We start from the raw sequence: 11,606 nt of genomic DNA on the forward strand, positions 1-11,606 counted from the left end.
TTTCTGATGAGATCTGTTTCTCATTTGAAAAATAAATCAAAATAGATATCAATCTGGAAAAGATTTTTTTTTTTCTTAGAAGAACATTCCACAAGCAAACATCAAGTTTGAGAATTTCAGAGTCCATTACTTACTTTGTCTGCAGCTGCCAACAGATTGTCGGCCATTTTTTCAAGGTTTGGTGCTTTTCCTGTGTAAATGAATCTCATCATTTCCTTGAAAACTTCAGGGTCTACATCATTTATTTCCACACGATTCTGTTAAAGAAGAATCAATAAAAGTCTCAGGAATTTAGCTACAATTTTGAAGTGAGCATATCAAGTATCATCTGCATGTATCCTACAAGTTTTCATTTGCCATCCATCATACAAAATCTTACAAATTTAAGTTAACATTCAACCATGTTAAGCAGAAAGTAACCAAAATCCATAGCTCTTAAAGTCAGGTAGAAGTCAGTTGGAAGAGTAATTCAATTTTTTTTTTTTCCTAGAAATGTCTAGCCCTGGACTCTATTGCATGGCCTGTACATAAAAAAAATAACCAAGGCATAGTTTCAGAACCATTCAAAAGTGCTGCCAAGTTTCCAACTTGACACTGATGTGCTTGGAAGATCAGAAGTCAGAGCAGCAGAGAGAACAATGTGAGACATCTCTGCCTCAACTTAGAGTCAAAATAGCCTGTTTTGTTCTCAGAATCCAAAAAGCAAAGAAGCATATCTGACTGCCAACACACACCTGAAGACCATGCTACTAGAACCGTGGCATTGCATGCTTGATCCTGCTCTCTAATTGTGTTCCCTATAAGCAACTAACAAAGTAGGAAATCATGATGCTGAAGCAAGCACCAGACTTTTGAATGGATCACAAAATCCCAGGCTATGAGCACACAAGATGTACGCTTTGCCTTCCTATCCAGTGACCAAATTCCGTATTTAGGAATGGGAGATTTACTGCTAATATGAAGGCCCCTGGCACAGGTACTGAGGCTGTGACATGTTTGTGTTTCTTTCAGTCCAGAAATCCCAAGAAAATGCTTCCACTATTCCAATTCTACCCGTTTATATTTCCAGATTGGAGAAGTGCAGAGAAATGTCATGTTTGTGAAGCTCAATTGTACTATAGCACCACATTCACCTGACATGTCTGCTCACACAAGGGGCATCCCTGCAGACTCCAAGACAAAGTGATGATCATTTATTACCACCCTTTAGTCATTCAATCAGCTCGTCTTCCTGCCTACAACCAACCTATCTTAGATAGTCTTCTTCATGAAAGACACAAACAACTTCTCGCTGTGGGAGGTATCAAGTGCATGAAAGCAGAAGCAGCTCTGTGCTGATTTAGTAACTATCCATACGAAACACACAGGTCAAGTGCCTGCAGGAACCCTGAATGACAAGGAGTGCTCCACTGCCTTGGGGCTTCATCTGAGTCATAATTCACCTGATGTGCCCTAGCTACCACATAAAGTGTTTTAATACACCACAGCAAAACCTTAGCCAAGCCAATCAGCTTAGGTGAAGGTATAAAGTAATGCAAAAGGAGCAGAGATTATTAGTTCACTTACATCAGTAGCTAATGCGAAAAAAACCCACACTGATCTAGGGCAGATACAAGTCCCTGAAAGAACAAATCCACAGAACGTCTCCAGTCAGCCCTACCTGCTCTTTCTACACAAAGAAACTCTTGCAGAACTCATCAGGAGGGTGTTCAGGAGTATCACCTCCTCCACTCATGCACTGTCATGCAGCACTTTTCTTCCTCAATTTGCCATACTTCAAGTTTTCTGCAACTTTTCCCTTTTTCACAATGGACAAACATTTACATGTGAGGTTTTCACTAAGGCTTACCTTTTTGCTTTCCTCCATTTCATGTTCAAACATTGCATTAAAAACTGGAGATCGTGCTGTAGTAAGAAAAGTAAATACTAAATATAAGCAAATTTCAAACTTTTAGCAATTTTAATTACAAAATAATAGCAATACAAAAGTAGAAAGTACCTGCAAGGACAGATTTATGAGCTTTGAATTCTTGTCCTCCTACATAAAAACTGCAATCTGTAAATCTTGTTGTTTCCCAGAGATTCCCTAAATCTTCTGCTAGTCGACATTCAGGTACCTTCAAAGTGTTTGTATTAGACTGTCCTGATATATTTACTGAGTCTTGGACCACGCTTACCTAACAGAAAATCACAGCAAGACAACTCCTTCATAACTGAATGCCAATAATTATTAAATTACAGTACCTATTGCTACATGTTCAGCAATTGCAAAGCAAAAACTGGTTTTTTGACATAAAAAAACATAAAAGCACACTATAAAGCATTAGTTTAAGGACATAAAACAAACAAGGTTTTACTTAAGAGATTCTAACATTGCATATTTATCCAACCAAAACAAAAAGAAAGAGCACAATACCACATACCACCTGACAGAAATGCCAAAGTAAACACACCAAGGACAGGCATGTCCTTGATATACCTCGGGATACCAGCGGGATCAAAAACCTTAATGCTCTTCCAGAGATAAATTAACAGTTCAACACACTTCACATATCTGTTAAACATACACAGTATAAAAATCTAAACAGATCATCAGAATCACAAGGTCACAAACATTTGTTAAGAAAAATCCATACAGATTTTTAATAGTATGATGTTCGCAATTTTAATTACAGTAAATTCATACTTAACTTACAATGTGATAATACAAACTAAGTGAAAGTAACATAGCTCCTTCATTATTTCATTTTACTGTGTCCAGCTGAGGCAAGAGTCATGAGTGATTGTCTTCCCAACAAGATTAAAAGCTACTTTTTTAGAAAAAAGTCAATGAAATATAGGCTGTAGTAGGTAACTTCAATCATGAAACGCATGTTCATACAATGTAATTTCAGTACAGAACTAGTTGAGAACTGTGAAATATGGGTATCTGAGGTGAATATATTGCTATTAAGCCCCATGTTTAAGTCTTTCACACAAGCAGGAAACAGGAACAGCAGCATTCTGACTTGCTTTTTTCAGGTATCTTTACATATTAAGTCCTTCTAATCAGTGTGCTGGAAAAACAGAAGGGCTCAGCAGGTTTTACTTCTGTTGTTTGAGAGACTAAAACCTTCATAAAGAAGAAATGAGCCATGCTACAAGATCCTGATCACTGCACCTCCCAAATACAGAAAATTAGGATTATATATTAAGAGAAAATGCTGATTCTGTTAAGATCAGTGCTTGGTTTGATTTCCAGAGGCACAGCATCTGGAATAAATCTGGCATAAAGCAAAAAATAGCACAGCTAAGCTTCACAGAAAGTCGAAGCACTGCAAACCAAACTCCAGATCAGAAGAGGAGGATGATCCAATTAAAACAGCAGTTTGGGGATTTGAATCATTGCCTAATTCCCTGTTTCATCCCAACCTCTCTTGTGATTCTAAGAAATTCTTTTACATTCTTCCACCTTTTAAAGAAAAAAAAAAAACTACCCCAGAGCACTGGAATTTCTCTTCTACAGTAGGACTGTACATTTATAACACTGAAAAAATCCACAGAGCTATTGCATACTCTATTTCAGTTTTCATATGGAGTGATTTCAGGAGATATACATACACACAAGTGGAGTTTTAAGTCAGCAAAGCTGAAAAAAATCCATAGAGCTATTGCATACTCTATTTCACAGTTTTCATATGGAGTGATTTCAGGAGATATACATACACACAAGTGGAGTTTTAACTCAGCAAAGCTGGTCCTCTGTTGCCAAAAGGAGAGTTCTGCTTCTCCAGAGACTCAAAGTTCAAGATCTGAGCTGTCCACACAGCATCCTCTCATTAGCTACAGACAGTGCCTAGGAAGGGCATCTGCACATTCCTTACGTGTCAGCTGAGAGCTGATCTTCTACACTTCTCTTTTAGAAGGATTTCTAACATCTATTGATAGTTGTACAACAATTTCCTATGAGCAACACAACTTGCTATGAGCTTTTAAGATATAACCTGAGCAAAATATTAACTCGAGCCTCCTACATTTGAGTGCCCTGGCATGTATTGTCTGCAGAGAGTAAAAACTTAAAGATTCTAAATAGAAGCACTTCCAGGGGACTGATATTTCATATCTCACTTATCCAGATCGTATGCTTAGAATTACATATTTTTTTTAATTTATTTAAATGAAGCTGAAATCCCATCAAGTTAATCCTACATAACTACTGAAAACTCATTTTAAGCTAAAAGTGAGTGTTGTGACTGTCTCAACACCTGATACAAACTCTTACTCCAGGCACCTCACAGTTGTGTTTATAAAAATCATGCACAAGAGTGAAGGTATTTCTTCACTATACTGCAGGATGATGAGAAGGTGCTAGAACTAAGAGCAAACAACCTATCTCAAAGAGTAGTAGCAACCTAGCCAGGATTTCCAGGTACTCCACAAGGTCTGGTTTACTTTGGTACTTTGGAAGCCATCCAACACACAAGTGCTGGATGGCATATACACCTTAGGGGCACAGGTCCTGTTGGCACTGCATGTCCTTATGTGTAAGAGTATATAAAATGTATAAACTAGGGCTTGAACAAGTTCTCCATGTGATGACAGTTAATATGGATGATGGGTATCATTTCTTGGGTTTGCAGCTATGGAGGTCTAACAGTAAAGAGGACCTAAGTGATGCTCTAGACTAGTCTCTCAACCTAAGCTCGGTGAGAGATCTGTGAAAGCACCTGCTAGAAAAAAAATTTCTGTAGAGAATCTATCTTATTAGCTAATGAAAACACTTGCAAGGCTTTGGTAATTTCAGATTATATGGAAAGTGAGAACTAAGTGAAACAGATAAGTTTGCTTAAAAAAAAACCCAAAATTACAAAGTTGTATTTAATCAATAGGTTGCTTGTTGGTGGCAACACTAGACTTTGCAAAGTATTTAACCTAATAACCCTTCAATTTCCAATCCAAGGATATATCCAACTGATCTTAAGAACATCCAGCATCACAGAAAGAATATGTTTGTTGCAAATAAAGACCAAATAATCCTTCTGCAACCCAACAGGGAGAAAAGAAGAGCCAACCAAAGAGCACAGTTTGTACTTGGTGACCTTTACTAAATACCTCCTGTATCTGGTAAGTTTTATCAAGCCAAGTGCAATATAGTCTGAAGTAGTAGTAAATCAGTCTGCCAACTAGATACGGAGGAAGGCAAGCAGAAATTAGAACTTACAGTTAAGTTTTCAAAGGACAAACTTTCAGATTTGTATATAGAAATAGGTCCTTTGAACAACACTTGTTATTTCTAGTAACAGCTGAAGAGCCAAGAGAACATATCAGAATAAACATTTTTAAATTATTTGGATTTTCAATGTTTTGCTTCAGCCTGAACCAAGCCAAAATTTATTTTAATACTCACTGCACACAACTAAATGTTTTATTTCCTTCAGTATTTGTAATCAAGGTAGATCAAACAGTTCACAGAAGCCACTCACATTAAAACATTGGTAAGTTTTGTAGGGGTACAGTTACATTTAAATATAAGCATCAAAATTTAAATAACATTTCTCTGGAAAACTCTGTATTTGTTAAATTTATTTTTTTAAAACAAACTTTATCTCTAAAATTAGACAGTGACCCATTTCCAAAGCCAAACACTATTTTTAACAGCTGTTCATTTACATCCAAGTATTCTTGAAAAGGAAAACTTAAAATGAGAAAATACTCAAAAGTCTCTTTACAGGACCACAAAACACTTGTTACATCTGCTTTCATCACCCAAATAATTGTATTCATAACAAATTTATCATGCAGCTAATTTAACTTGTCTCAGTGAAAATAAGATGCACTATATTTGCAGTATCTAGTCTCAGGGGCCACATTTCAATTATTCTTCCTACACAGCATAATGACACATAATTAAATTGTAATCTTGCCAAGACAATTTTACACATTTCCTGTAAATATACAGATCAAAGCAAACTTATTAGCAGTTAGAACATCTATCATCCTCCTAAGTCACTAATCACTTTATGGCAGCAAAGATAACCAGCCCAAGTATATTTAACATACACTGTACTTACACTGCAACTTTCTAGCTTCCATTTTTAACACTGAGTAAGCATTTTACTGAATTTTAATATGACAATTTAGGTTACCAACTTAACTGATATTATAAAAGTGACTCATAATACACCACGAAGTTAAGTGTAAATCAGAGCTCTCAATATTAGTTCTCAGCATTAAGCAGTCCTATAGGATTTTTGCATTTGTTCAGAAAAACTGTAAAAAGTATTTAATCTACTGCAAAGACCTGTTCATTGCTTAAAGTCAGTTATATTACAGAAATATAGATCCCAACAATTAGGTTGCCTATTTATAATGCAAATCAACACGCAGACATTTCCTTCTGCTTATCCAGTGAAAACCAATCCACAAATTCCAAATACAACTTATTTAAATAAAAATGACCTCATTAAAACAGTATTTCTACATATCATCTAACATCTGCATAAATAATTCTACAGTCAATTTTAATATAATCCTGGCAGATTCATGGAGAAGCTGAACAGTTTAGAAGTGATCAATTCAGACATTCTGCACTTCAGTATACATGTATCAAAAACACCAAAACAAAATACAGTGCAAATAAAGCAAGTAAATGTGTAGTTTACCATATTTATAGTTTACAGAAGACAACTTCTATAGCACAGTGCTATTTAAATCAACAGAAACATCTATTAGAGCAGAAAACATTTTATTTAAAAGTTTACCACTTAAAAACCTATACCCACCTCACAAAATAATGTAAGCTTGTCATCTGGTAGAAGACCATTAGCTTCATCTAGTAAAAAATCTCTTCGGATGAATTTCTTAAAACCCCAGTCCTTGCCTTGCACAAATCGATACGCTCTTTGGCTTTCTGAGGAGAAGCAGTTAGGTACAGATAAAGCAAGTTAAATACAAACATCAGCAAATAATAATGCCTAAATTCTATATTAAGACTAAGTGTGAATCAAAAAAACCCCACCAATTTAACACATTTGGATCATGTATCATATTTTTAGAAAATCCACAACTTTTTTTTAATAATAGCATTATTTTATAAAACACTTGATAGAAGTCAGAAGAGCACAATTTGCATTTCAAACCATATCATCTCCTTAGATGTTGTCTCCAGCCAGAGAGTTTTTCAATTAATGTTTAAGAAAGCCAGTGTCAGAACAGAAACTGCTCACAGGGAAGTACCATTACAATGAATTTGTCATCGCAAATGTTTTCTGACAACACTTCTGCAGTTGTCATAACAATCTGGTTTGACTTCTTCCTGAAATGGAAAATCTTGTTTCACAGGTTGAAATTATTTTGAAATACAGTAAAAGCATTAAAAAAGCAAAACAGAAATAAAGCCTTTCAAGTAACAAGCTATTTTTTGGTCATAAAAAGATATTGTTTAGATTTACCTTTTAGTCACAGTTCTGAGAATTTTTTTTTTAATCCATCAGATTTGCTGTGACCACACAGCCCTTTTTCTCCTGCTCTAACATTCACAGCCCACAAAAGGCTTCCCACAGTCTTACTAGTACAAATACATGCAATTTTACATGGCAAATTCGCTCTGAGGTGGCCACTTGCTCCACAAACTGAATCACAGGAAAAATCACCATATACTTTTACATGGAACTACAACATGGGAAAGTTTTTTTGAGGAACAGATTGGAGAATACAGGTAGAATAAATCATTATTCTTGGAAATAAAGCATTATATATAGAAAGATCATTCAAAATGATAGCAAGAATACTTCTGAAACAATACTAGAGGATGGGAAAGAAAAAAATCTCAACAAGAGTTTTCCAAGATGGAACAGGAAGGTGGTGTCTCCATCCCTGTCACTACCACTGCCATGTGCAAAGGAAAAAAACACCCTGATCCATGCAGAGGGAAACGCACTTGCTGATGTGCAGTGTGGGCTTTAAGGGCAACAGAACAAATATAGAATACTGTTCATATTTTTAAATCTGTATGCCAAGAAAAATTGCCATTAAAAATATTGGTTAGGTTTTTTGGCATCTGGATTAGTGTTTTCACATTTTTACCAGCTTGCCAAAAACTCAAAACAAACCTCACGAAATTGATTGAGAAACAATCAGAAAATCACATTTTAAAAAAGGTTAAATTTCTTCTCTAGATTCAGTCCAATTCTACATTCTGCAGCACAGATTTTACTGTTATGGGCAAGAACCTGTGCTAACCCTCTGAAAATAAACAATCAGTAGCAATTTAAGCATACAAAACCACAAAAATAAAGCCGCATAAAAGTATAAATGAATTTTCTTCTAATGAAGTTAAAATGTTAGTTCGTTACCTATTTTATACACAACTTCATCACTTGAAGCAGCAGTCTATGCATGAATTATCAATTTACAAAGGACATCTAAAGTTGAGTATCATTATGCTGCATAAATAAAAACAGAGCATCTCCAGAAGCAGATGGTAAATGGTTTCCAAGTCCAAGAAATAAGATTTCTGTTGGTAATTTCCCAAAATGAAAATATGTTTATAGTTCCAGTAGCGCCAAATACAGGACAGCTACTATTGCAGAAACTGAAGATGCATCTATTCACAGGATTTGGGTTTTAGAACCTTGCTATTTTTAGCATTCAAAGTAGCACTTGGCAAACAGGCTTCAGATTCTCAAAAACCCTCCATCCAACACTGCACATCTCTCATTTAAGATGGCATTACAAAGGAATCTTTATGCATTTTCTGGGAAATCAGGACAACTCAATGACTCTGCTATGACTATAAATACAGGCACATGGCATGGCAAAACCAGGAGATCTGAGTTCTGCATGCAGCTGCAGGGCTGTGATCTCCTAAGCCTCTGAAACACAGTGGGGCAGCTCACAGGACTGGAGTGGACTGGTCCAGGCTCCTCAGGGAGCACAGAACGGTGACACAAGGGAGTTCCCCTTCATTTGAGAACCACAGGAATGTGTGGAGCTCTGCCTTGCAATGGCTGAGTTTGAGTCAGGGTCAGAGGGCAGGCCAATATGAGCAATGTTGTGCTCAGTGTCTGCTACAGACCTACTGATCAAGAAGCAACAGGTAACTGGCATTTGGGTTCCTGATGGACGACAAAGCAACAAAAGCCAGCAATAAACACCCAAGGCAAAAACGACTGGCAGCATCTGGCCAACCAGCACTAGAACAGGTTATTCAGATAAGCTGTGGAGTCTCCATCCCTGGGCATATTGAAAGCATTACAGGTCCCAAGGGATCTGTTCTAGCTGACCCTGCTTTCAGCAGTGGGTTTGGACCAGACAACCTCCAGAGACCCCTTGCAACCTCAACAATTCTGTGATCTTAGGATTATCTCAAAGCATTTTTTGATGCACACACTGCAGTTTCATTTAATTACAGACACCAATCCACTACTGGACTGGAAGACTGTCTGAAGCCAAAAGCCACAATCCACCAAAGGTATAGAAATGTAGCTTGTTCATGTAAGCTCTACAAACAGAAGGACTGCAGAGATTGAAGAAGCCAACTATCAGTGAAATAGGATAAATTGAGTGAAATATATATTTAGTGTATATAAATACACATATATATTACATACATGCACACATATATTATTTTTATATATATGTACTCTTCTCCCCAAAAGTCCAACCATTTAATTTTTAGATTTGAACTCAGTTTTGTGGATTTACATTAAAGATTACAAGTGGGCCTAGTTACATACGGAGAAACTTATGTGAGATAAAATTTATTGAAAATTTATTGAACTTTTGGGTATGAGTATTGGAGAATTTAGATTTTTCCAGGAAGTTCAGAACATGCAACAGAACAGACCCTGCAAGTTCTCTTAAAACCTGGAGTAGGAGAAGGGAAAAGTAGACTCTTCATATAAAGGACGAGCAACAGCAGTGCAGACTAGCATTAAATTACACATTTTCAAGAGAATTCCAGCTTTCCCCAGAAGTGTTTCCAGTGAAGGTTACGCTTATAAATTTGAAGCCAAGAGCCATACATTTTTATATCAAGGTGGTAATTAAATGAAATCACCAATTATTTCAAAGTTTTCTAATTTCTTGGGTACACAGCTCATGTTTTTAAACTGATTACAGTGTAAATCAGATGAAACAGACCAACACATTGTAAAGGAGTACCTAAAAAAACAACCAGGCATGTTTATCCTAATTAACTATGGAAATGCAAACATTTAGTTCCACCATATCTAGAAACAAGCAAACATCCCTACTAATAGAGAGCAAAAATAATCTGCTAGAGAAGCTAAGTGACAAGAATGTGGAACCACGGCAGTTAGTAACACTCTGTGATTTATACTGCTCAGGATGGGATTAACAGCTCAGTGATCAGAAATGTGTGAAACGCAAAGATTTTTAATTAAGTTTCTAAAAGAAAACGAAAAAAGATATTTTAAAGTTTATCTCAATATTAAATTCTGTTCTCAGCTGAAAAAATACAACACTGATTTTCTTTGGTATGTTCTTACAAATTCACATACAATACATTAAGATTCCCTTACCCATTGCTTTTGTTTCTTCTCTTTTAGCATTCAGCAGGGAAAATTTGAATTTTGCTCTGACTTCACTTTTTGGACAACTGACTAAAAGCAAATATAATGACAGGTAGTCTTTGCTTTCATCATCTAATCCCTTTGGATTCACTCGCAGGCACCTGAAATAAATGCCAAAATTGTACATTTTTAAACTGTAGACAGAATAAGTTCAGAAATAATTCTATAAGCTATAACACAACATGCTACTCAAACATTTTTTTTTTCCCCTTGTGACTACTAAAACTTTGAAACTAGAACCACTCTATACCTACAGTAAAAGTTCATAAGGCATCCAAATTTTAATACTTATTTCAACTTTGCAACTTTTCCAAATAAAAAAAGAAAAAGCAGTTGCTAGAATAAGGACCTTACCACTTCATTTTGTCATTTGGCCCTGATGAAAAGGTAGAACTCTTTAGAACTTCACCCATTTCTTCTCGGCAAAAACTGAAGTTATTAATGGTCCACATATAGGAAAATTTTACTACTTTAACCTGAACAAAAGATGTGAAAAAAGTCAATAAGTTTTAACTCGTCTATCAAGCATTAACTATGAGAACTACTTCGACTGTGACTGTCAGCACAACACAACAATTTCAGGGTTTGGGTTTTTTTAAAATTATAATTACAACTGGAAAATAAATCCATTGCAATTTATCATTACCTGTGTGTAACACCAGCTTTCAGCCACAGGTCCACTGGACATCTCTCCAGGAGGAGGTGGGGTGGGAACCCTTGACATTGCCACTTATTGCAGTATCAAGATAGCAATCCAAACTTCAGTAATTCTCCTAAAAGAAGTAATTAACATTTTGTTCACCCTTTGTAAGTGTGGGAAAAAAAAAAATCCATATTACTGTGTTTACTAAACAATGCTTCTGAAAATTAAACTAGAGAAGACAATGGCTTTGCGCTATTTAGACAAGCTGGGTGTTACACATTAATGACCACTTATTCAAAATCTGTAGGCTGAATACTCATATAATAAAAGCAAGTGCCTGTGTACCATACAATACCATTAACAACATTATTTCAACATCATCTTTGCAA

General features: G+C 35.9%; 1 protein-coding gene across 3 annotated transcripts in view; it reads right to left on the reverse strand.

Annotated features, from left to right (window-relative positions):
* Positions 1-11,350, reverse strand: part of SPOPL (speckle-type POZ protein-like) — a 16,637-nt gene extending 5,287 nt beyond the window's left edge. For 2 of the 3 annotated variants that reach the window (XR_608160.1, XM_008940450.1), the window contains exons 1-7: positions 11,221-11,350; positions 10,929-11,050; positions 10,524-10,675; positions 6,762-6,889; positions 2,000-2,177; positions 1,850-1,905; positions 135-257 (exon numbers count right to left, since the gene is read on the reverse strand). Coding sequence is in view for 2 of the 3 variants with exons in the window: in XM_008940450.1 (XP_008938698.1) it covers positions 135-257; positions 1,850-1,905; positions 2,000-2,177; positions 6,762-6,889; positions 10,524-10,675; positions 10,929-11,050; positions 11,221-11,298 (837 nt within the window). In the remaining variant the exon portion in view is untranslated. The remainder of the gene's footprint in view (positions 1-134; positions 258-1,849; positions 1,906-1,999; positions 2,178-6,761; positions 6,890-10,523; positions 10,676-10,928; positions 11,051-11,220) is intronic. The other variant, XM_008940452.1, reaches the window with a different exon arrangement.
* Between the last annotated feature and the right edge of the window lie 256 nt (positions 11,351-11,606).

The sequence above is a fragment of the Merops nubicus genome, unplaced genomic scaffold (assembly GCF_000691845.1).
Source record: "Merops nubicus isolate BGI_N331 unplaced genomic scaffold, ASM69184v1 scaffold10885, whole genome shotgun sequence".
NCBI classification, from domain to species: Eukaryota; Metazoa; Chordata; class Aves; order Coraciiformes; family Meropidae; genus Merops; species Merops nubicus.